This window comes from Alligator mississippiensis, chromosome 1 (genome assembly GCF_030867095.1).
Source record: "Alligator mississippiensis isolate rAllMis1 chromosome 1, rAllMis1, whole genome shotgun sequence".
Classification (NCBI taxonomy): Eukaryota; Metazoa; Chordata; order Crocodylia; family Alligatoridae; genus Alligator; species Alligator mississippiensis.
The window spans coordinates 442,769,928-442,796,279 of NC_081824.1; the positions used below are offsets into that span (position 1 = coordinate 442,769,928).

The window sequence follows — 26,352 nt, forward strand, 5'->3', positions numbered from 1 at the left end:
AAGGTCCCTTCCAGCCCTCATGTCTATGAAATCTACATCTATGAAAGAAGTAGATTTACACAAATGAAGAAGGAAGGAGCAAGATCTCTTTTACTCAATAGCCCAATAGGTAAGGCACTTGGGACACAGACTTTTCCAAGTTCAGTATCCTCTTCTGCCTCAGGCAATTCAAACCCACCTCTCTCTCCTCCTGGGAGACCCCCTTGACTTCAGTTGTTTTGGAATGAGGTTGCCCTCCACCTCCTCTGCTGAAGCTATAGTACAATGCTAAAAGGAGATCTAGGTTCCTATAGCCAGAGAGATTGCATAAGAGAAGGCATGATTCTCTAGACTAGTGTTTGCAGATGGCTGTCTTAATCGCTAGAGAATCCAACAGAAGTTGCACATAAACTGGTTTAAGTGACCAGAAACTAGTTTAAACCTGCAACAGAACAGAAGTTCAGTTCACATAAACTAGTTTCAAAATGGCTGAAACTGGTTTATGATAAACCTGGTGGAATATAGTATCAAATCTAACTGATTTAGGTCAAACCAGTTTATGAAACTTCCCTCCTAGACCCCTTCCTAATTTAATTTAAATCAGAGTCCCCCAGCATCCCAGCATGTTTTTCAGTCTTGTGCTGTCTGCTCCAGAGAGCAGGGCTGGCCCTGCCCCTCTGCTCCCTGGCTGGAGCAGTCAGGTCTGGCTTACTGGCCAGCTCACCAGCTCCCCCAGGCAAACCCCAACTGGGGTCTGGGACCAGAGAGTTTAACCAGGGTTAAACTCACATTCCACTGAGTAGAGAGCTGCCCTGCCCTGCTAAAACTTACTGCTTGATGCAACTGTGGACTACAAATCCCAGAGGCACCTGGAAGCAGGAAGAGGAAGTGACAAGCAACCCTGAAAGTCCTGCTGCTCTGATTGTGGACTGTAAATCCCAGAGACCTTTGGGACAGCAGGAAGAGTAAGTGAACACGCAACCCAGGCTGCGTTTATAGCTCTTCAGTTTATAGTTTTTCAGAGAGAGAATTATTCTTGTTTAAGCTTTTATGAATTTAATGCTACTACCTTCCCTCTCCCCCTACCCCTGCCTAGGGAGAGCACAGGCTGGGGCCTGGCCATGCCCTCTCCACTCCAGCAGGACTTTCTCTCTTCCCTCCCCCTTGGCAGTGGCTGGTAGGCATGCTCTAGCACCCTCTGGCTTCTGGCTTGAGCCACTGCAGGCATGTAGCTGCATTTCTAGAATCAAAAATGAATGTGTGTTCATTTGCTTATCTGTTCAATCGCTGCAGATTAGACTAACCTGCTAAGATTGAATTAATTCAGCCTCAGGCTTTTTGACTGTCTGTATTTAGCCATTCTGTCTTTCTGGCCCTATTCAGTTTGTTTTCTGTAAAGTGGAGCCTGATTGTTATATGCTCTCCTGAAAAATGAGAGGAATGGATGTGATACCTCACTGGAAAAAGGAGGGAATTGAACCTGGGGTTGAACTAACCAGAAGACAGTTGTATATTCACTTTCTCTAACCATGTTTTTAAAATGAAAAAAGAAGTGTCAGCTCTGTTTTGTAATCATCTCCATGTCTGTCAAGAGTATTTTACATATACCTGCTGGGTCAGGATCCTTAGTTGACATAAAACAGGGGAATGCTTGGTTTAATGATCTCAGCTGGGCTTAGGTGTCAGATAGGTATTGAGCTTGCAGGCACCATAAAACAAATACATTTGAGCATGTGCAGAAGCAAAATGCCAGGAGCTTAGGCAACTTTACTAGTGAAAATGTAGGCATCATGCACAGGCACTGGGGTTAGTCACCAAGAAGATTTTGAGGATTGCAGTTTTGAATTTTGGCACCTAGGTCCATTTAAGTTCTGCTTTAGGTGCCTTAGTCCTTTTATGGATCTAGCTTTTATGTTGAAATAGAGCTGCTATTTGAAGGAGATACAGGCCAGCACGAATGAGAAAGGAAGAGGAGCCTTCATTAGCATGTTTAGGAAGAAATTTTCAAGGGGAGCAAAAGGAAGCTGAATATCAGGAAAACATTCTGATACTTGGCAACAAAATAATTTACCAAGACAAGTGATGGAAGCTTCAGACATCTAAAGCTAGACTAAATAAAACACTAGAGAATGCATTGTAATGAACAGTGCTGCACTGGGAAGGATATACTGTATACTGGATGATTTAATAGCTTGTGTGTTATGTGATGGAGAGCTCTGACCTTGAGAAGGACCTGCACAGTGACAAATTCAGGAACAGATTTTACAAACTGAGCAGGGTGTCTGGAACAGAGAAGTTAGTGATAATGGGAGTAACCTAAGAGGACAAAATCAACAGCAGGAGAGAAAGAAAAGGCTCCTTTGTCAAAATACAGAAGAGGAATAAAGAGATTTCAAACAGAACCGTACAAAGTGCTGCTTTAGGAGTATGCAGTGATACGGTTACAGCACTGGGCCACCTGGTCTGAAATCCCCAGTATAAACAAGGTCTTCCTTTTTTACTTTGTTTTCATTTCAGAAATGTTAGGCTAATGGCTTAAAGTTGGTCAGTGAGTTAGGTTAGTACAGTAGTGTGTTGCTTAAAGGTATTAACCTGCAGTAGTGTATTGATTAAAATTTTTGGTCCTGTACTACTAGCAGTAAAGCTTAACCAGAAGCAGCAGTGGTGGGCATTTTGATAGAAAGAGGCCACTGATGTTTTAATCTCTTCATCACTTTAAACTTGCTCAGGTTGATAATAGTCACTGCGATGCTTAAAATTCTAGAACCATGTCTGCATTAGCAGTCCTACCTGTACTATCATCAAAGGAGTTTCATTGGTGGGAGATTAAGAAAAATACTATTCCAAAAGAGACTGAAAGGTATGAATATAAGAGTGTTAGGGGGAAAAAATTAAAAAGAAAAAGGGGAGGATTTAATTTTATTCCCATATAGGCAAACATCATATTCACATCCATATATGAGTTATAAGGAAAAGAACGTGTGCTTTTGATTTTAGGTAAGAGCCAAAAGGAGTTATACAAATAATGACGATTTTGTATCCTTGCAGGACAATAGAAGAATATGCAAAATAATTTTACATTTATTCTGAAATGTTTTGTTAACTTGTTCCTGCACTTTTAAAAAGATTTTTGAGAGATCATTTTTAAGGGTCAGGAGAATAAAATAAATATTCATTTTCTTTAAATACAGCGAAGACAATTTACCAGAAGCTCCTTATCTTCATTTTTAAAATCTTCATTCCTTTGGAGAATTATGTCCTGCTCTCTCTTGACTTGGTATATAACCTAAATTGGGATTCTACAAGGCTGGTTTTATTTCTCACACCATAATTTGTCTTGTTGGGGAGAAGAGGAAAAGGAAAATACCCCCAAAATGAGAGAGTGCTTATTAAAAATTAAGGTAGCTGATTCTATACTTGCCAGATTATACTTTTATCTTTAATATCTCTCTCCTTTCCTCTGAACTGTTAGCTTCATATGTTCCTTAAGCTCCACACAAATTACAATTCTAAGTCACAAGTCAATGGCTTGATATTTTGGGATGGACAGTACTATAGAGGTACAATTGCCATCACCCTCCATTTTGGAGATGAGGAAAAGATAGTAAGATATAGGAAAGGCTAACACTGGTCCAAGACTTCATTGATAGTTTCAATCACAGAGCAAAGATTAAAAGTGTGGGTCCTTATTTCTGCTCCTGTTTTCTGATATTTAGAACATTCCCTACTACTTCTATTTTCCTTTTTTTTTAAACTCCAGTGATATTAACAGAAGATACTTGAAAACAAATTTAGTGTCAGAACTAGGAACTTATCTTTGCAGGGCCCTTTGGATGCTTCTATAATACAAGAATATTAACGTGGTACTTACTGAGTCAAACCAACAAATAGTTTAGGTAACCCTAACATTTGAGATAGCAGATTTTACTTGTACTAAAATAAGTTTCCAGCATATAGTTAAAGTCTATGAAGTCTTCCAGATGGTTTCAGCAAAGTAAATCTTATCCCCTAATTTTGAAATTGACCAAATATCTTGCATATCTTTCCCTTCTTACTCACACATTCTGTCCTTCAGAGAGATACTGGAATTTAAATATGAAGGTCAAACAACTAATAACATTTCTTAGAATGCTGTTTCATTTAACTGTAGAAGCACATGCATATATATTCAGATGAGTTTGTATAATTGAAGTCCATTCAGGTTTTTCAGAAAGACATCAAGTTAAACAAGAAAGAATGTAAATATTTTTATTTTTTGGATGGTAATATCCAGAACAGTTGCATCTAATCCCAGGAAACATATTTTAGGTTTAGTTGCACTAAACCTTGTATTTTTAGTACTTTAATTGTAATTTATTGAAGTTGCCAGTGGAAATCTTGTCACATGAAACTGTATAAAAATGTTAAAGACTTTAAAATAGAACCTGAACATTTTAAAGATTGGGAACAGCAGAATGTAATTAGTAGGACAGAATTAAGAGGGAAACGAATGGTATGGATGTTAGGGGAAAGGCAAAATGGAGGAATTGTGTGGAGGTTAGCATGAAGTTTCACTAACATTTTTAATGCTCATGTTTCCATAAAGAGCTGATACCAAGTTATAAAACAATAAAGAACAAGTGTTGTTCAGGCTCAGAAGAAGACTAGTTGTTTTACTTATAGTCTTGGAGATAAGGAAAGAATTAAGTTAGTTCAAAGATTAGGGAAAGTTTATTAATAGCAAAAAAACAAATGCTGGTTGGGGGGATAGTTGGTAGGCAGGTCTGAATGATATAATAATGAAAAAAAAATGCCAGCTGCTAGTCTATTCTATTATTAGTGTCACTCCAGATTTCCCTACAAAGAGGCTTACTATTAAACAACAGAAATTTTTAATATAATGTTTTATGTAAAAAGGAACATTTGGTTATGCTTACTATTTGTTGTTCACTTAATGCAAATTTAAAAAGAAAGAAAATTATAAATTGATTATATCAGGCAACTTCAGATTATTTCTCCTTGTTTAGGTTTATGATGCAACAAAAAATGCCTAGATATGTTCTTGATACAAATACAATATAGTAAAAAAATATTTTTAAAGCAACATTTTCACAAAACCAAAGTCTCACCTCTGTTTTCTAATTAAGAGAGGTTATCCCTAGAGTCCATTGTTGTTAGAACTTTTAATTCCAGTGAATCTTTTTGTCCTTGGGATTTTTTTTGGTTCTATTATTTAAATTAGTATTATACAAGTAAAAATACATTAGTCAATTAAATTGATTAAGCCTTTCAAAAAGGTTTTACTGTCCACAGCCAGCATGCAGTGGTAGTTATTGGTTTTTGAATACTACATCCACTTAACCTTGTGAGAGCGATCACATTACTAATGTTCTTTGAATACCATGGAAGTCCAAACCCTATCTATAACGATCTTGCATCCATTTGAAAGAGTGTTATTTGAAAAGAACATAATGTAATCTCAAATGAGAACTTCAGAAGAAATGGGTAATCCTCACTAAAACATGTGAAAGTGTAAGTTTTGTGGCTGTTCTCATTTAAACAAAGCCCTACATATTGTATGTAACATTCTCTTAAGTATCTATAGAGTAACGTGGGCTAGATACTACTACCATTAGGAGGATGAATAAAGAACTGAGTAATACCAAGCAGAGAAATAACTATAAATGGATTGATATCAGACTTCCTGAAGTTCTGAAGTGGAGTTCCATAGGGATTTGCTCTTGTTTCCATGCCATTTATCATTTTAATTAATGATTTAGACCCAGTGAGAGTATAATCTGATCAGTTCTTTAGGTGACGTACAAGTGGCAGGAGTTCTCAACCCTTTTGAGGGGACAGAATTCAAATTCAAAGAGATTATGATAAATTGGAGAGCTAGCTATAGGCCAAAAAAACAAACAAACAAAGAAATTTAAGAAAATCAAGTTGCTACAGGTAAGGGAAAAAAACCCAAATGTACATGTCTGGAATAAGGATAACTGGTTTGGCAGTAGCTGTAAAATGTGATGCTGTACAAAAAACAAATGCAAATTTAAGTTGAATTAATAGAGTATGCAAGACACACAAGGTGATCATACCATTCTACTAAGCATTTGTTAAAGCTCAGTCGGAGTATTGTTATAATTTTCTAGCTATAGAATCTCATTTATTGGTGGTTTGCCTTGAATTTGTCCCCTGTCTACTGGTACAGCAGGGAAAATGAATCTGGGGAGTCAGGTAGCCCCCTTGCCCTCTGCTCGCCCTCCCCCCTACCTTCTTCCCCCTGAGCACATGGAAGTGAGGAACAAATTTGAAAACACTGGGTACATCTACATGAGATGCCTTAATGTTCTACTGCACATTAGGGTGTCATGGCAAAAACTGTGCTAATGCACAGTAAATTTAGTCAGTGCATTAAGCATCACAAAAAAAGTTCTCTTTTGCTACTGTGCATTAATGCAGCTACTGAGTATTTAGTACCTCATATTAGAGGTATTAAGCTTAATGTGCAGTAGCAAAGGTGCATTAATGAATGTGTAGACATACCTACTGACCTTTAAATATTAGTAATTTTCATATAGGCAAGATAGTACAGGTACCCATAGACTTAGTTCTCCCAAAATTGATGCATTTTATGTTTTCTGAAACCACTACTAGTTTTAGCACAGGTACTCCATAAACACACTTTTAAGCAACATTTTTGTACCTACATTATATAAAACAGAAAATATGTATATTAGTCCAAAGCCAAAAGGCTCGAGATTTACCATATTGTTCATTGGGCTGGGCCCCAGCAGAGTCAACAATGTTTAAAGCCATGGTGACCCCACTGCTCAGAACTGCTAGTAGGTATGTGTACTCCATCTACTCCCCCAAAGGATCCATGTGCTTCATGGCTGGAACCAGGTGTTCTTATCACAGTTCCTGGGATCCTCCAAAGTCTATAGGCAGATAAGTTGCAGGGGCCACACTAATCACATGCACCATGCTGAAAGAGGGGGCTATAGAGAAATTCTAGGTGGGCTCCTTGGGACCCTGTTTGGTGACATTTGCCAGATGTTTAAGGTGGGTGAAGAAATGGGAATCATTGGACATGGGAAAAAATGGTGCAGCTCAACTGTGGGAGTAAAGAGAAAGTCAAAATGTATTAAATATAATAGCTCACCATGACTTGAAAAAAGAGTCAATGCTGACTGTACATGGTGGCACTACCCTGTACCTTATTCAGATGGGCTACAGATCCTTATGGTAGGTTCTCATCACTAAGTTTGCTCAATATGGGCCATGTCCTTTATAGTCATGCTCAGTGTTGGCTGCTTAATAGTTGAATTCTGTTATGGAGATGTTGCTTTTTTGGCAGCAGTTCAATGATTGACAATGTACTTAATGAGGCTTCCTTGTATGCAATTGTAAGATGAGGGGCTTTTTGTCCCCATGTTGATTGTGAGGGGAAAACCTCGTCTTGTACGCAAGTAAATAATAGCGCATGACAGGCTGCCAAAAAGAAGAGAGAGAAGCGTTGTTCTCTTATGCCATACATGGCAGGACATGAGACAATGGGTTTCAACTTCAACAAAGCAAATTTAGATCAGATTTCAGGAAAACCTTCCTAATTTTAAGAACAGCAGAACAGGGCAGTTGTGGAATCTTTTTCACTGGGGGGCTTTAAAAGATTATCTGAATAGGAATCTGACTGGAATAGTTTAGCAGTAATACTTAATTTCCAATAATATTTTCCAGTAATAATTTCCAAGCCTATAATTTTATGATTCTACAAAATATGTTCAGCATTTGCAATCTTGGTTATAAGTAGAATACCATAAACGCAGTAGACCCAATTCCCTATTCCATTATCTCGGTTTATAAACATGTAGATTAATTTTGTAATAAATGGTTAAATGAGTCTCCAACTGTTGACTTTTGTAAAAAGCATACAGATAGATTGCAAAAAACAGATCAGAGAAAAGAGGAAAAGAGAGAACAGAGAAACGAATAGAGAGGTTAGTAGAAGGAGCAGGTTTAATGCCCTTTTCTCTTCTTTAAATTACTATTGTCATTTGCATAATGGAGTTAAATAATTAGGGACCTACCTAAATTGTGGTTTCACAGAAACTGCAAAAATCCAGGGTTGCCCGCAAAATCCAGGGTTACCTGTAAAATCCATGGAAAAAAAAAACTTAATAAAAATAAGCTTGCAGCCTGCCTGCGAGGGAAAGGCACTGGCTGGTGGAGCAGCTCAAAGGGGGAAGCAGACAAGATGGCAGCAGCCCCTCCACCCTCACTCCCCCACTCTGAGGCCTCTCTGCCAATTGGTGCTGAGGGACAGGTCCGGACGGAGGCAACCAGCAGGGCTAAAACAAAATGCACACAAAATGGGCTCTTCATGCTGGGACAAAGCCATAAAAATGGTTTTGTCTCGCTGCAAGTTAAGTAGCTCCCGATAAATAATTTTTTTTTTTTAACTAATATTTAGCTTAGGCTGTATGTTTTTCTTTCCTAGACCCGAGGAAGGAGCTTTTATGCCTGAAAGCATGTCTAATATCTTTCTCACCCATGAAGTAGGTCCAAAAAAAGATATTATCTAACAAACCTTGCTTCTCTTATATTCCTTGGGCCAGCATGACTACAACAGTTCTCCAACCATACTATTGTATATAAGGTTTCTAAAAAGTTGCATTTCTTATAAGTTAAGAATAAGTTAGTTGATATGTTATTATTGGGTTTTATAATATCAGGATTGTGCCAATATTGTAGTTTAAGCACATACACAAAAGACCTATTTGAAATGAAACACGTAACCTTTGCTTTTAAATTTTCGTTTACATTTCTTGATTATTTATCCTTAATATTATATGAAAGCAATATTTTTAATAAAATGTATATGGTAAGAAAAGAAAAAAAGATGCCTTTTGTAGCTTTGGTTGCCATTACATTTTTGGTCTTTGATCTCGTGTGTTTTCACATAGTAGACATGACTGTGGAGGTTTTCAGAACTGTATGTTCCTAGCCAGTGTTTCCTGGACCCACACATCTGAGATACCGGGTCTTCCCTATCGTTATGGCAGATTGGAGAAAATACTGAATTCTCCCAATTGTTGTTTTAAACTTAAACTGTCTGTGCTTTCTTAAGTTAGCTTACCTTGTGGGAGGGTTTTCATATTTCAACATTTGAGCTGTGGAGTAGTAGTAGCAGCAGTGTCTCTGAAGTATAGCTGCATTTCAAGCTTGTAAGCAGGACTCAAGCTTCAACCTATCAGGCCAGCTGGCTTGACTTAACTTAAGAGACTTCTTTCCATGTATACATGGAAGTTAGGTCAAGAGAAATACTTAAATTATTTCTTGATCTAAATGGTCAAGGAATAATTTAGGCAATAATAATCTAAAGGTACAGTGAAGAAAAACTTGCTGAGGTAACGTTTTTCAAATGTGACTTGTATTTTAGGTCCAGTTGAAAAATCAAACATCCAAATATGTTTGTACAAAATGGTGGGGTAGTTTTAATGTTATGAATGTCTGAAGCTGGCAGATGCTTTTTGAGCTGGGTGACCTTGTAGATACTGTCCTAACTGAAAAACTGAAGAGAGGAATTCTAGTCAGTGTGAACCCAGTTTGATCTGTTTTTCTTTAGAGGTGGCTTGACTGGTCATGCCGAGTGAGATTTACACCAGACTCGTGCACATACTACCGCTAGATCTGAGATTCTGTTTTCTAATTGGAAGCTTGGGGGTGGATTCACAAGAGGGACTTCAGCGTTGGGTGCCCTGCTGCCAGTGGAATTCACAGCCTTGAGTTAGGTCACTTTTCAACAAATGGGTAGAGTCAGGCACCTCCAGCTGGAATTCACAGTCTGAATGCTGAGTGAGAAGCTTCCCGAGCTAGCCAGAAGGGAAAACCTGTAGGGAGAGCAGCATGGTACAGGAAGGTGCTTATCTCTAATCAAAATTCACAGCCAGGAGTCCTCTCCTGGAGTGAGGTGCTTTTTTTTTTTCTTCTTCAAATCCTAGCCAATAAGGGGTATGTATAATCAGTGCTACCCTCTCCTCCCACCCCTCAAATATCTTTGAGAGATGCTCCTTTAAAGTTTATCTTTTTTAAGTTAATTTTTTTTTTTTACAACATAGACTTGGGATCCAGCAAATCAGCATTTTTGTGTTTTGATATATCAGAAAAAGATACAACCTGGTAGGGTAAGGAATGCTCTTGTTGCTATCGCTTAGTGCCATGTTTGAGATTGGTGTTTGATTCTGTGGTCTTGCTATGGATATAAAAATAAAGGGATTTTAAGGGTGTCATTAGGGAAAAACATAATCTGTTTTTAGTTGTGAGATTCTCCATAATTAACTGGAATTGAGCTTCCTGAAAGAGTCAAGATTGCAGAGTAGTGAACCTCAAGCAGGGTGCTAAGATACCTCAAGCAGGGTGCTGTGGTACCCTGGGGAGCCTTGAGATGCTTTAAAGCAATCTTAGCACTGTTAAATGTGCAAACATAATTCACAAGATAAATCAAGAAATTTCAAATAGGAATCAATATTTTAAATATAGTCTGATCTGTTATGGGTTTTGTTGCAAAGGACTCTAAAAGAATTGCCCTATCACTTTTCCACAGTCAAAAATGAGTGAAAATGAGCTGGCATTTTCAGAGGGGTGCCTTGAGTCTAAGAAGGTTGAGAACTGCTGTTCTAGAGAGTCCCTGGTTCATTGCTGCATATAGTATACCCTATATTAACCATTAAGATAATTTTGAAGCATGTTCATAAACACTCTTTTTTCTTTTAAAAAATCTGTAACACTCAAGAGTACTGGGAGCATTAAATAAGGAATTAACTAAAAATTGCACAGATTATTAGGCAGTTGGGCATGCTTAACAATAAGTGTTCTGCTTCTTGGTCTCTTGGCAAAAATGAGAAGATAGGATTTTTGTTTTTTATTTTTCATTGCAAAAAAGGAATAAGGTAGCAGATGCCATGGTAGAAAATAACAGTAAAGACTGTAATGTGTTTTCATTTTTTGCTTTGCCAAATACTTATAAAATGCAGGTCCCTGCTTGAGACAGTTCTTTCCTTTTCTTGTTGATTCCTGAAACTAAAGAAGAGGTTTCTGTAGAAAATGGACCCCAGATAAACTGATTTCTTTGCCAAAACCCAGTTACTTATTAAAAATATTGATAGGAAGCTAGTTAAATATCTAAACATCATTTGAAAGGTGGAGTTAAAGTGCTAGGTCCAATTTCACTGTACACACCCAGCTGCACTTGGTTAGCCACAGAAGTTCCAATTTGGGTATTTACATACAGTTTGCAGTCCTATTTCAGGTGCAGTATGGACTTGAAAGCATCCACATGACTTCTGAGCACATTTAGTAGCACTTCACTCAGACCAGGCTGGAATCCAGAGCCATACATTTTGTCACGTACATGTGTAAATCCTGAAATTTTAACCAAATAAAACCCCAGGACTAGCAGTGGGTATCAAACACTGGAGGAGGGAGGAGGAGGAAACTGGCCCTCTAGGCAGCCAAGAGTGAGAGAAGTGTGGGGCCCTGGGGTTTTAGCTTGACCCCTTGCTCACAGTAGGGCAGACTTCTGCAGCTCTCCATCTATTTTATCCACTGAGGATTAAATGCAAAGTGCAGTGTTCAGCTTCAAGAGGAGGGCTAGAAAGGGGCCAAGTGGCTGAGTAGTTAAAATGTTAGGTTGGGAAGCAGAATATGTAAGTTAAAACCCCCTCTGATGCTGGCCTAGAGCCTGGGTCTTTCACTTCCTGGGTGAGTGCTCTGACCTCTAGGTTACTGGACTAACACAAGGGAGGGTCCTTAGAAAGCGTATTCCTCCTAACTTCTGGCAGGTGTATGCACAGGGCTCCAAGGTGATTGTTTCACCACAGACAAAGTAGAATTGCAAACTATGTATAAGTGTCATCATGCACGTACATTGAAATAGGATGTAACCCATTTCAAAAGATTTTGCTTTAATTCTTAGTATCTTGTCAGAATAAAGTCTTCTCATTACTGTAACTGCTTCTGGGCGTTCACTTTGACATTTTCCAGTTGTCTTTATGGCACCTTTTCAGAACAACTCTTGCTAAATATTCACTTGCTTTACCAGAAGCAGGTAAAGGATTAAGGGTGGTTATAAAAATAGCGGCTGAGTAATATAGTAATGATCACAGACTTGTTTACTTGCATTGGCAACAAATAGCTAACTCAGACTAATCGTGCTCTGATAATAAACACACATTTAAAGGTACAGACAGTTGAGACTTTTGCCGTGTGAAGTAGAAAAGCAGCATGAAAAGTTTAGATGTTTCTCTGTTTTTGAATGGTTTATCTTTGCTCAGATTTATTAGTGTGAAAGTCTCCAAACAACAGGGGTGTTTTTTATTTCCTTTTCTTTTTTCTTGTCTATAATTCCAGTTTGGGCCTGGGTTAGAATCAGGAAGCATGAACACATGCGGGGTTAATGGAAATTTAAAAGGTTTTTTTTGTTTGTTTGTTTAAACATCAGAAAATAAATGGGAAATTAATTTGGAAAGTGTAATTGAGTCTTAAGTGCAAGTAGATTTTCATAATTAAAATGATTGGTATTACATTTGCAAGTTCATGCATAAAATGATACTATTTCAGAAATGAATGTTCTCCCATCAAAGTTGCTGGGAATTTGGCTTCAACGAGGGGAGCATTGGACCATCAGTTAGATCAGGGGTGTTTAACCCCTGACCCAGAGGCCAGATCTGGCCTACTGGGCTCCCAACAGGTCCAAAAATTTGGCAAGAGTGTCACCTGCTGCTAAATTTCTGGACCTGTGGGGAGCCCCAGGCTCTGCATACTAAATTAAAAAAAAATCCTAAAATATGTGTGTCAATATGGTTAGGACATTTATGCAGCTGCAGAAATATATCCATAATTTATAGCTAGATAGAAAAATTTGAAAGGGATAAGTTTCTAGCTTTTGTGTTGAACTCAGTGATCAGATCCAGATGTGCAGGCACATGTGGTTTGTGGCGCTGCAAACTTCTTTGCAGCGCCACAAACCTTACACGTTGCATGTTAAACTGTGCACGGTGCTGCTAATTTGCAGTCCTGGGGCAAAATTTGCTACCAGGATTTCCCAGTAGCAAAAAAATCCCCAGAAGAAAAAAGTGGCGCAAAGCATGTCAAAGTGGCCTGCACTGGAACAAATGTGGAGACAGGGGAGCAGCCAGCCCAGGGCTACCTGCTGCACTGTCTCCAAGTGCTGCAGAGACCCCACGCTGAGGCACCCTGTGCCCCAGCCAGCTGGTCCTTGGCTGGATGGGGCACAGTGTGCCTCAGAACATGGAGCCAGGTAGCCCTGGGCTGACTGCTCCCCTGTCTCCACTGTGCCCCATGTCAGCTCCCCTTCGTAGTACATGGAGCAGTGGGACAATGTGTCCTGCTGCAAAACGCACGGGCAGGGGTGTGCATTTGGGTACAAAGCAGCGGCACAAATTTGTCCCACTACTATTTGTGTGGCTGCAAATGCACACCTCTGCTCATATGGATGTGACCAATGGAACTATACTTGTATAGATAGTTACACATTTGTATATTTTTTGTAGAACTGAGGTCTGTATAAATACTTCTCTCTCTCTCTCTTGTTTTAATGCTAGATTACCCTGAATTTAAGATGACACCCCAATAATTAGCTTCTGTACATGGAAAATTTAAAAAATATATATACTTTTGCATGTATAAAAGCTAATTATTGTCTTAAGTTTGTCAACAACGCCACTGCAGTAGGGAAAGCAGTGTCAGGGGGGCAGGTGGTAGGAGATGTAGTTTGGGGCGGCAGGGGGGAAGTAGCTTGACCCGTGCCCCTTCCCACCTCACACCTTGCATTCTTATCCCCTCTTCCCCACTCCACCCCAGCCTCTGCCCTCTTTCCCACAGCCTTGGGCATGCTGTGCCCTTTTCTCCTGTCTTCTTCCCCTCCTCTCCCCCATGCTTACCCTTGCTCTGGCTCTGTCAGGTGGCAGCCCCACTCCAGCCTGGGGCACAGAACACGTGCTTGCTCTGGCTCCTGCTCTGGACTAGCCTGGCCCAGGCCAGTAGCAGCAGTGGTGGTGGCAGCTGTGGCCCCGACTCCAGGGCCTAGCCAGAGCTGCTGGTGCATTTGCCACCAGGCTGGATTGAGCCTAAATCTGTTTTAAGTGCCCATTTCTGATTTTTGCCTTTGCTCTTCAGCACTTCCTTTCCTTGAGGGTGGAGGGACCTAAATAACTTGAAAAGCTACACTTTCTTGGAATAACTAACAGATGTAAAAAGAAAGTATAAGGATGGTCCCATGGTGTAGAATAATGCTTGCTTTAGAGACAGCACCTTGGTTTCACTAACATAGAGCAACCTTGAAGTACACAGGTTCAATTCCTGCTCTGCTACAGATTTTTTGGGTCAACTGGTAGCACTCACTTGGTCTTCCCTTAACAAAGATATTATGAGGGTAAGTTGCTCTAAAGATAAAGAGATTCCTAAATACTATGATATCAGAAGTTAAAACACCATGCCAAATAAATAACGAAGATCAATAAAAGCTAATAGCCTCTTTTGTTTATGTATTCCCTTTAAACTTCAAGAGTCCCTTGTTGTTGTTCTAGTTGAAGGCCAGTTACATTGCACCTTAAAGACTAACTGAGGTAGATCTATAGCACAAGCTGTCATGAACTGAAGCTCACTTCATCAGATGCTGTGAAAAGACATGTATAAAAAGAGAGAAATTACAATGCAAAGGACAAGGGAGTGAGAGAGACGTTTTTATGGAAAATGTATACATTTTCTTTTGCACATTAAGACTACTGTGTATAATAGTTTGTTATTCCTCTCTGTTCTGAACTTGGAGGGTAGCAAGCAGCATTCAAGATAGCATAGGCATTTCCCATGTGTAGTGTGAGGGATTGGCGAGCGGATAAAGCATTCTAGAATGACTGAGTCCTGAGAGATGCTATGTGCCCCCAAACTGTTTGACTTTTAGCTAGAATTGAGGGCCCTAAGTCTGGCCCCTGAAGCCTTCTGGGAAAATGTCCTTAATAATCCTTTAAGTAGGAAGCAGCATTTTAAAAGGAAAAAAAAGATCCAAGAAAAGGCATGAAAGGAATAATCACAATTTTTGCTCTGTTATGCGATTGAAATGTTGATTGTATGACAATTTGAGCAATACATACTGTCCATGACCTATTTTGGAATGACAAAAGACTAATGAATATTACTAAAGAATAATACCAAAATATTACTATAGTAAAACCGCGTCAGGTATTAATGCCTAATGTATAACTTCAAAAATCTCTCTTGATTCTTTTATCATGACAGTCAGACTTTGGTTTCAATTATCTTTAATTTTTGGATGTCTATACATATGAATAGCTTTGAAAAACTCAAAAACTTTGTGTTAATTCCAGGGTGTTCTTTTTTGCAGGGCAGCATAACTATTTATGTGCTGGAAGAAATGACTGCATAGTTGATAAAATCCGTAGGAAGAACTGTCCAGCATGCCGCTTGAGGAAGTGCTGTCAAGCTGGAATGGTCCTTGGAGGTGAGATTGGCTTTGACTCAGGGAAGTACAAGACTATAACTATCTCAGTCATTGTAGTGTAAATGTAGCTTATGTTGAAGTCAAAAAGTAGAGGACTTTCAAAATCCTATATGTTGAAATATTTCCTGATGAGATATTTTAAATAAATTTAAATTCTTCATTCTTAATTTGTCTGAATCGTCTTAAAATTCTGAATTAATTCAAATTTTACAACTTTTTTATTTTGATTTATTATTTATTTTTGGACTTGGAGAACCTGCTTTGGGAAAATAATTAAGAAGTAAGTGTAAGTTGAAACTAAAGCAGGCAATACATTGTTCATCCTAGTGAGGAACAGGTTTTCATTTCTCAGTAATTTCTACGACTAGAAATGTTCTGATCAAGGGAGTTGTACAGGCCAGCTTGCAACTGCCCCCTTGCCCCTTGCATCTTCCCCAGGTTGCATGATCCAATTCTGGGGAAGCTGTGGGGAGCAGCTCCACTCCTCCCATTCCCAGGATGATGGAAGAATGGGGAAGGACTCTCCATGTTTCCCTAGATTGGGGACACCCAGGTTTGGGGAATGGGTACTCCAATTCCCTTCTGTAGCCTAGCTTGGGAAGAGACTGGAACAACCGGGCAAAGCCCCTACCCATTCCTCAGACTGGGGACCCCGAAGCAAGTTGACCTCTCATAAAAGTAAATGTTTTTGGTGGGTACCTCAGTTTGAGGAGCCTGTAGAGAACAAAGACCACTGCCCCTCCACTCAGCTCCTGGTGGCTGGTAGTTGAGCCAAGGGAGCAGCACAGCAATTCCCCAGTCCATTCCTGCTGTCTGGGGATTGCATGGGAGGCTTTGCTCTGCTGCTCCAGTCCCTTCCTTAGCTCTCTACCACTGGTCTAAATGGATGTCAGCAAAACTGTATTTTTTACATTAGCAAAGAGGGAGAGGAATTGTTATCTCCAGTACTATAGGATTCAGGGTGCTGAGAATTGCATTATGCCTGTTACACTTTATAGCACAGGGCTTGCTTAGCTAGCTGTCTGGTTTCTCTGTCCAGTACTAGGCAAAGCAAGCATAATGCTGAACACTTGCTTTAGCAGACCTGCAGTTTGAAAGGAACTGCCATATAATGAATTCAGTCATAGGATAGATACGCTTCATACTGAAAGGATAGATACTTATACCTTTGTTTTTCCAACCACTGCTGTAGATGTAGCCATGTCCTCTTGTTGGTCCTGTACAGCTCTTAAAAGCAATAAAAGCAGCTATTTGAGGACAGCAGAATGGATGAACTAGAAAAATTGGAAGAGAAGTAGAAACAGTAATTTCAGTAGGCAACCATTGATCCTCTAGATCATGGTGTACACGTAAGAGGTCTAGTCAGATGCCTGATGAATCTGTTTGTGGCTGACGAGCCCAATTCAAGAGTGACACAGCTTGTTACAAGTTTCACAGATCCGTATGTTGGATAAGTTGGAGTTGAAGTTCACAGCATGCTGCTTTTTTCTCGTTTTGCTCCCATCCTCTGGGTCAAAGCCGCATCATGTTGAGCTGTACCGAGTGCCAGATGTTCCCTCCCTATCGGGCAGGATTCTGTGCACTCCTCCCAGCTTTCTACATTGATATTGAATGACTTTGTGTCATTTTTGCATGCATTATGGTACTGGCATCGAGGGTAATGCTGCTTTCTAGAGCCATCTCAAATCTCACTATACAAAATATTTTTGGGGATATGGTCTTCTCTCATTCTTCTGACATGGCCGATCCATTGCAATCTTTCCTTCTTGATAGTGGTTTCTAAGTGTGTCAGTCCTGCACGCTCTAGTACCTCTGGGTTTGCTATTTTGTCTTTCCACTTTATTCTCAGAATCTTATGCAGACATCTCACTTGGAAGCTGTTCACTTCACCTTCACAGATGCCTAGCACATGTAGTCCATGTTTCTGAACCATAAAGCAGGGGTGACAGCACACAAGTCTTGTAGAAAAAGAAGAAGACTGTTATCATATACCAAGGGGTGAAAAACCAATACATAACATTATTCTAGAGGATAAATCTCTTGGTGCCATTGACAGTTTTTGCTATTTGGGTTCTATGATCAACAGGAATCTTGACCTTCAGACTGAAATGACTAACAGAATTAGAAAAGCAAATAAGAATTTCAGGCTTTTACAGAAATGTGCATGGAATAACAGCAAACTATTAGCCCATACAAACGGTCTTCTTCGTGAGACAAATTGCCATCCCAGAGCTCTTGCATGATTTAGAAAATGTGCCCAGGATATTTTGCAGGGAAGGTTTACTGTGGACAACCAAGGCCACATCATTGACAAACAGGAAACCTCTCAGAACCAGTCCTTTCATCTTGGTTTTAACTCTAAACTTTGCAATGTTGAACAAGCCTCCATTTAGTCTGGTTTGAATATAAATGCCATCATTCCTGTCCCTGAATGCATGAAGAAGCAGGAATGAAAAGTAGATGTTAAAAAAGCAAAGGATTCAAGACACACCTCATTTCATCCAGTTGTGATGTCAAGTGTTTGATTCTTTGTTTTCATGCACTACAGTTGCCTTCATGCCTCAATGTAATGATGTAATAATTAAAAAAAATACAGAATAAAAGCAGGCAGGAAAACTAATTTCTTTTAGTGTCATGCAGCCAATTGGATTTTTTTAATCTAAACTTTTAGAAGGAAAAGGTGTACATTGGGAAATTGTTCTGCCTCTCTTATTTGAGACTTTATATCTAAATATTTATGAAATCTAGTTTAGTTTAATATTAGATTGTATAACTTCATATATTTCCAACTCCTGTAATAGCATGTGTTGTCAGATTATTCTGCATGGATGTGCACTGTTTTACTCCTAAAAAGTTTTTAGGAGTAAGGTTTTAGTGTTTTTATTTTGTTTTGTTTTTTTCTTAAATTATCTTACCACTTTTTAACTCAACCCAAAACTGCACTTGTTTTTTTGTGATAGCATCACGTAGCTGACTCCTGTTGAGTTTGATTTACAATAACTCCCAGATACTTCAAGGAAGTTATCCAGTTATCTCAGCTGGGTCCACAAATAAACAAAGACAAATTCATTTTGATACCATTTCAAAAGATCAAATTCAAAGGAGAACTTGATTATACATAGCAATGGCTTACATACCTCAAGAGGTTTATACCCACTTTAAATCTCCTCAAAGAACTAAAAGCTGAACCAGGGACAGCTTTAAAGACACAGTGCAGCTTTAAAGACACAGCGTATCAGGTTCATACGTGATTCAGCTTGCTAGAATTTGCAGCTCTGTTCAGCTTGCAAGCTGAGCAGGCATTCTTTGAGATGTAGTTAACTGTGTTAGTCTGAAGTCAAGCAGAAGGCAGGACAGATTTGCACCTTAAAATCTAACCAAAGTAGATTATGAAACACAAAGCTTTTGTGGACTGAAGCTCATTTCTTCAGATGCAGTCTGCACATATGTGTATGTATACATACATAGATACGTTGGTCTCTAAGGTGTAAATCTACTCTGCCTTCTACCGGGCACTCTTAGGACATGCAACTTCACTTACCTACATGAATGACTGATATCTAGAATTGGTGGATGAACCAAAGCAATATATAGAAGGGGGTTCCTACCCATAGCTTCCCCACTGTTGATGATCCTAAATAACATGTGCCTTGGCTCTTGGCTAGGGAGCTCATTTGATAGACTTTGATCTCAGGCATTGCTGACAACTCAGAGACCTTAGTTCTACATAAACTCCTTGGAGGTAAGAGGTTGCAAAGTATTGCATGTACAAAGTATTTCTAATTTCCATCAAAGGTAATCCATGGCAATTATTAGCAAACAATATGATCACCATTTTTTATCTAAACAAACAGGGCAGAACCAAAAATTGGGTTGCTTGTGCCAGGTCCTGGTCTATCCATGAGGCTTTTTTGCAAATGCAACAAGATTGTGCCAAAGGTCTTACAGCTCATACTCCAGCAGATACCTTAAATAGGAACTTCACGTCTACTGCAACTTGTCTCTGAAGAAAACTGCAGTGAATCTGAAATTTTGATTAATCTTTTCCTCCAATATCACTGATTCCATGGTGGTCAGGAAACTAAAAGAAGATCGTTTGTTGAGCATTGGTATATCAGTTTCAAAGAATACTCCATTCAGCACCTAGTAATACTGTCATTGACTGAGAGCCTGGTTTATCAAAATCAGAATTGTAATCTACATGATAACCCTTGCGGCATTTATCTGTGTATGGTTGACCAATGGTTGTTCATAGGAAATAAAGGTCTTCTTGCTCAATGTTTTAATTAATATAATTTAAAAAATTAATCCAATGCATGCCTACCAAAAATATACACCTGGCAAAATACAAAAGGTTTTCCACCTGGTCTGCTTTTTGCCCATTTAGGCTCAGAATATTTTCAGGTATTTACTTACTTGAAAACACACAAATCTCAGTAGGCTTGGTGTAAAGTCCACTTGCAGCTATATCAGGTAACCCTTCTTCTAAACAAGGCACCTTTTTCCGCATCCTCTAGTGAGAAAATGTATTAGTTAGCATTGGATTTCAACACCATCCTGTCGCAGCTCAGGGGATCCCATTTTGAGCCCAGGACCTCTTTCTTCTTGTTTCATCTGCCAATAAAAACAATATTTTGATGGTAGTAACATCTGGAGAGTTTCAGTCACAGGCTTTTGTGGCATGCCCTCAGATGAGGTCTGAATGAAAATGCATCCAAAATTTATGTGAAAAGCCATTTCAGACTTTTACTTATACCAGACTGTCTGGCTGCTAGTTTGATTCCTGAAAGAAGGATGAGAAGAGATTTCATTCTCTGGACATTAATAGGGCTCTGTCATTATATGCTCAGAGACCCAAACAGTGTAAAGCCTCATGTAGGTTTCTTATAGTTCATGCAGAGAAAATGAAAAGGCAGTCTGTCTCTGTCCAAAGGATATCAATACATCAAGTGTTTCATATGACCTGGCCAAAAGCAACCCTTCTGTGAAGGAAATTGCAAAGTAATTCCATAGTATTTCTGTTACAGACAGCAATGTGGGCATCAGTACATACCTTCTCAATGCTATGCTGTAACTCAGTTCTCCTGAGCTGATGTGGACTTTAGGGAATACATTTTGGAATCTCTGTTCAGATCAGCTCTGAAGTTTGACCACCTAGAGAGAGAATAGACTAAGAGTTGCCTACAGTACAATATTTGCATAGACATTAACTTGCAGGATTAAAAGGGATCTGGGCAAAATCCGAATTGGAGCTTTAAGTGCATCCATTTAGACATTACAGTACTAAAAACTATGTCTCTGGCCGTAGGAGAGTGATCTTTAGGAAAAGGGTTGGTACCTATAGTCTGTATAGAATCTGAAGTTTTATTTAGAGAGCCCAAAAACATTTAAGAAATGCTCAGCACAGAAGTGTCTTGCAACTCACCCCCCTACACTGAGCACCTCTTGTGTTTAGAATACTGTGTTAAGTCTGCACATTATATATCTCTATACATTTGTATTACAAATCACTTACACCATTTTTGATTGATGATTAACTGATTAATGATCAGTTAATGATAATGGATTAATGCTGATTGTAGCAATGCTGCTTACCTTTTGCAGAATAGTTTAGTAGCTACAACATTCAGCCAGGAAGTTTGAGACCTGGGTTTTACATCCCCCATGGGTACCTTGTTTACCACCCCAACCTGGGTCTGGCCCTTCTTATGCATTTTCATGACTTTCTGTCCTCTTCTGCTTTGAACTTGGTGTCATCCAGAATTTGATGTACAAGAATTGAGAAGGGAGTCAAGGTAACCCTCTTCTTTATACCTTTTGATATGAATATGAAGAAATTCGGGGCATAAATGCTGCCACAGCAGCACTGTTAGTAAATATGAGAGACTTATGCTTCTCTTTGTGTTGTGTGTTATGAGAACAAACAATATTGATAATTCTGAAACACTAAATGATGACATAGGATCCTGCCAAGAGTCTGTGAAATAGTAAACACATTTCAAAATGTAAGAAATAATAAAACAAATGAATTACAATAGTAATTTATTTCCTAAACTTTATTAAACTGTTGCTGCTTAGCAGTTACATTATTGAGTCAGGTTTCATTTCCAGCTGACACTAGCACATTTTATAAGCTAGTAAATATTCATATTAACAGCCAAAAGCTTTGATTCTTCAAAGAGATTGTGTTGCTGAAAATAAATCAGGTCAAACTGACCAGCTGCAAACCTTTCCTCCAATTAACACTGTACTTTTAAACAGGCATTCTTCCATTAGTTCCCTCCCTGAGGGGAGCTAGCAAGTGTATCTTCAGGACATTTTTCAAATGGATTTTTCTTCTGTATAATCTTTTTTTGACAGCCAGTCACCCCAGCCCAATGCTTCTCTTCTGCATTCTAGGGTGAGATTACACATTACAAGTAGACCACATTAAGAGCACTTAAAAATGGAATGATCATACATTATTACCCAATAACAAGTGCTAAGTGCTGTTTAGGCATCTCAAAGTTATGCTACTTCAGGCATGGGTTATCTCTGAGCTCTTCTACCAAGCTCAGTTTAAGTTAATTTATGACTGTTCACCTGAGGTAAAACCACCAATTCTCAGTCCTTCAGTATCCCAGACAGCACTGCTTCCAGATGGACAAGGTATCATCCAGATCTATGGCCCTAGAATGACAGCTGGGCAGCAACAGGTGAATGGGGTGGGGGGAAACAGGAGAAGAGGGCCAGGTGCTGGGGGAAGTGGTATGGGGCAGGAGTGGGTGGAGGAAAAGGAAGGGAGCAGTAGGTGGGCAGGGAGTTGTCAGGCTGCTGCCTGCTGCGAACTAGATTACTGCCGTTGGTCACTTCCTCTGCCCTCCGCTGGCCCCTGGATCAACCCTTCTGCCACCTTGATCCCCACCGCCTCCTGGGTCACTACCCCAATTGCCCGCTCTCTCTCCATGATTGCCCCCTGATTCTCCTTCACCCCGATTGTCCTATCCACCCCTTCGTTCCCAGGATCTGAGTGCATGGAGATGGTGAAGACTTCAGGGAGTCCTGGAGCAGGCAGGGAGGGGAACTCTTCCTTCTGCTGCTGCCACAGCTTTCGAGCTGATTGAGGCAGCAGGGTGGCAATTCAGGGATGGAGGGGGTGATTGGAGGGTGGTGATTCAGGGGCAGGGGGATGATTGGGCAACAAGGCATTGATATGTGCAGTAGGGGGCAGAATCAGGGGGGAGGGATGACTTTAGATGCAGGGATGATCTGGGGGGCTAAAAGGTGGGATATGGAGAGTAGAGCAGGGGCAATGCAAGTGCTGGAGGGGGTCCCTTCTCTCCTTTCCTTCCCCTTAGCCTATAATGTAGGTAGAGAGTCAAAGAGTGGGGCAGGCACAAAGCAGACTTGCAGCTTCTAGCCACGTCCCCATTTACCAGCTGTCTAGGGCAGGTCTGAGCACTGCACATTAGAGAGGGTATTAACCTTTAATATGCAACCTCTCACAACCTGTTAACTTTTAACAGAATCTGATGATCCTTAGAGGTAGCACATGCTAATTGTAATGCACAATTTCACCCATAGAATTTTTTTTACTCACTTGCCGCCATGGGCTGCTTTTCCTTATCCTTGTTACCCTTGCACTCTTTACTTTCCATCAGCTTTACCTGCTTCTTCACCCCAATCTCTTTCCCTCTCCAATCAGCACAAATGCAGATCTCACATTGACACCTTCCCCTGTTCTCTCCTCCTTATCTCTGGTGACTTCTGTCTAAACCCTGGCTACATCCCTTATCCATCGGTACCTCCTCTCCAACCCCTCTGTCACCATTCCTCCTTCCTTTCTCTTGCTATTGCAGTGCCCTCTGGATAACCACAATGATCACAGCCCTCCAAAACCTTATTCTATCACACTCCCTCCATGTCCTGGATTGTCAGTCCCTTCATTTTATACTGTCGTTGCAGTTTCTTTCCTTATGAACTCTTTTCCTCCCTCACACCCTTTCCTCTGGATCAAGTTGTGGTGAGGACACTGGATTTCTCATCTCAAATTCATGTCACATCCAACTACTTCCTCTTCACTTTCCCATTTCCATCTCTTTTGATCAGCAGTGCATCTAATTCTCCTTTCCTCCCCCACTGGTGTTGCTGTTATCTACTACCCACCTAACTCATTTCCATTAGCCTTCCTTTCATAGAATCATAGAAATTAAGGGCTGCAAGGGACTTCAAAAGATCATAGAGTCCAAACCCCCCTACTCTGGGCAGGAATATTGCTGAGATCAAATGATCCCAGCTAGGTGTGTGTTCAGTCTCCTTTTGAAGACTTCCAAGGTTGGGGACTGCCCCACCTCTTTGGGAAGTCTATTCCAGATTCTGGTCACCCTTACCATAAAAAAGTTCTTCCTTACATACAACCTGAAACCATCCTGTAACGGTTTATGTCTATTGCTCCTTGTCCTCCCCTGGAGTGCCCTAGTGAATAGTTTTTTGACCAGATCCCAATATTCACCCCTTACATACTTATAGATAGCTACCAAGTCCCCCCTCAGTCTTCCCATCCCCAGGCTGAATAGTCCCAGATCCCTTAGTTTTTCCTCATAAGGTTTGTCCTCCAAGCCCTTTAATGAGCCTTCAGACACATTAAATCTAGTACTTCTATTGTGAGATACTAGACAAAATGTGCATTAGCCTATTTTAATGTGCATTAGCTAAAGAACACATTTTTGTGACGCTTTAATGAACATTAAAATAGACTTATATGCATTATAGCACACCTGTAGATGTGCCCAGGATATAATCTTCATGTCTGCATCTTCCATCCTTTACACCCAACATCTATGATTCATTTTTTGTGATTCTGCATTGATTACCCGTCTTACTCCTTAGCTACGTATTGCCTTGCATTCACCCATTCATTCAGCTCTCACATTGTAATCTCTCTGTTGCTGAGTTTCCCCTGTCTAACCATCATCTTTTTCAGCAGTTCCTACTGTAACTGTTCTCCTTATGTCCTGGGTGAATCTACAGGTGCTCTCTAATGCACATTAAAATAGGCTAATGCACATTTTTTCTAGTATCTCACAATAGAGGTACTAGATTGAGTGCACATTACCTAAAGTGAATGTGTAGAAGCACCCCCTGTCATTTAACATTTCATAGCTTTTAGTCCAGAAGTGTCTATCATTGATGATGCCATTGGCATTCTCCATGCTTAACTCACCATTCACCCTTTTGTTCCTCTCCCTATTGCAAGGTCCATCATGACAGTTTCCAAGACTCAGGCTGAACGTTTATTTAGTCCTGCTCTTGTGCTGTGGAATATCTGACAGAAATCTCATGACTGGGCTAGATTCCTGCACTACAAAATGTTCTTCTCTTCCTTCAAAACTACCATCTTTCTAGCTAAATTGTTCTAATTCTGCCTGTTTTTCCACTTTGATTCATTCTTCAAGTCCTTCCCTCTTCCTGCTTTTATTTCTCTCTGGGCACAGACAGGATCACTACAGTTTTTTCCAAAAAAAAAAAGTGAAAAAATATATCCTTCACCCCTTGAGACTGAAAGCTTGCAAATAACTTTTTTCCAACTACTCAGTTGGTCTAATAAAAGATATCACCTCTACCCAAAGAACTTTGCCTGCCTATGTCCTTATGTCAACACAGCTACAAGCAAAAATCCTAAACCCCTCACACTGCTCTTCCTTATCTTCTGTTTTCTGCTCCTATGTCTCATTTATCTCTTCATCATAATACAGGAGTTTCTCGTTTGCTCTCTTCTAACCAGAGGCCTTATCCTATGTTCTGAGCTCCCCAGTGCTCCCAGTGAATATGCTGTTTACAGATGCTCTTTGGAGTTCCTGTCCTGCAGTTCCATCATAGATTCTCTTTATATAGGCATCTGCCCTTCTGAGGTTACTCTTCTCAAAGTCTTTAATGACTTCATCCTAGATAAATGCCAGAATCAGAACTTTCTTGTCATTTTGCTTGACCTTTCAGCTGTCTTCATTGTTGTTAAACCCTGTCTTCCTTTGGTTTCTATGACTGTCCTCTTCTGATTCTCTTCCTACCTCTTTAATTGTTTCTTCGTCATGCTCCTCAGAGGATCTGTCTCTATCTCACTTCCAGTGTTCTGTGCAGATTTCACAGGATTTTTTCATTCTTTTTTCTCTACGCCTTCCTAAGGTCTCCTCATAAATGTGCAGCCATCAACTCAGGGGTCAGAATGGCAAAACCAGTCCCTACTTCATCCCACACATGCTTCCCGTGTCACCTCTTTTCTCAATAATTTCAGACAATACCACCATTCTCCTTGTCACTCAGACATATAACCAGGGTATCATCTTCAACTCAGACACCATCTAGGTTCTTACATCTTGCTTATATCTAAGTCTTGCGGATCTTTCTTTGTAACATCTCTAAAATATGGCCTTTCCTATCTGTCCACACAGCCAATTCTCTTGGCCATTATTTTCTACTTTGTTATAAGTTCATTTCCTCTGATGGTGACAAATACAGTCTTGTTCCACATACCCATTTAGAATGCTGCTGCAAAGTACATTTTCCTAGCCTGCAGCTTTGACCATGCCAACACTCTGTGTTTATCCCTCCAACTGGTTTTCCCCTCTGTCACATCAAATACGATACTTGTCTCCATTCTCAAAACCTTTCATGACCTACCCTCATCCTCATCCTAGCTATCATAATTCAGTCAGAGTTAAGGGGTTAGCTCCCACCTCCATTAACTATTGCAATTTCCTGTACACCTTTATGATATAAATAATCTATATTCCTACTGCAGTATCCCCCTTATTATTTTGCCTTCATCAGTTATGAGTGTTTGCCTTCCATTTGGAAACTATACATTAAGGGTGTGC

At 39.9% G+C, this 26,352-nt stretch overlaps 1 protein-coding gene across 5 annotated transcripts in view; it reads left to right on the forward strand.

The window, feature by feature from the left end:
• Positions 1-26,352, forward strand: part of PGR (progesterone receptor) — a 102,218-nt gene that overhangs the window by 17,042 nt on the left and 58,824 nt on the right. For all 5 annotated transcript variants that reach the window (XM_059721124.1, XM_059721122.1, XM_019482037.2 and 2 more), the window contains exon 3: positions 15,383-15,499. In XM_059721124.1, coding sequence (XP_059577107.1) covers positions 15,383-15,499 — 117 coding nt within the window. The remainder of the gene's footprint in view (positions 1-15,382; positions 15,500-26,352) is intronic.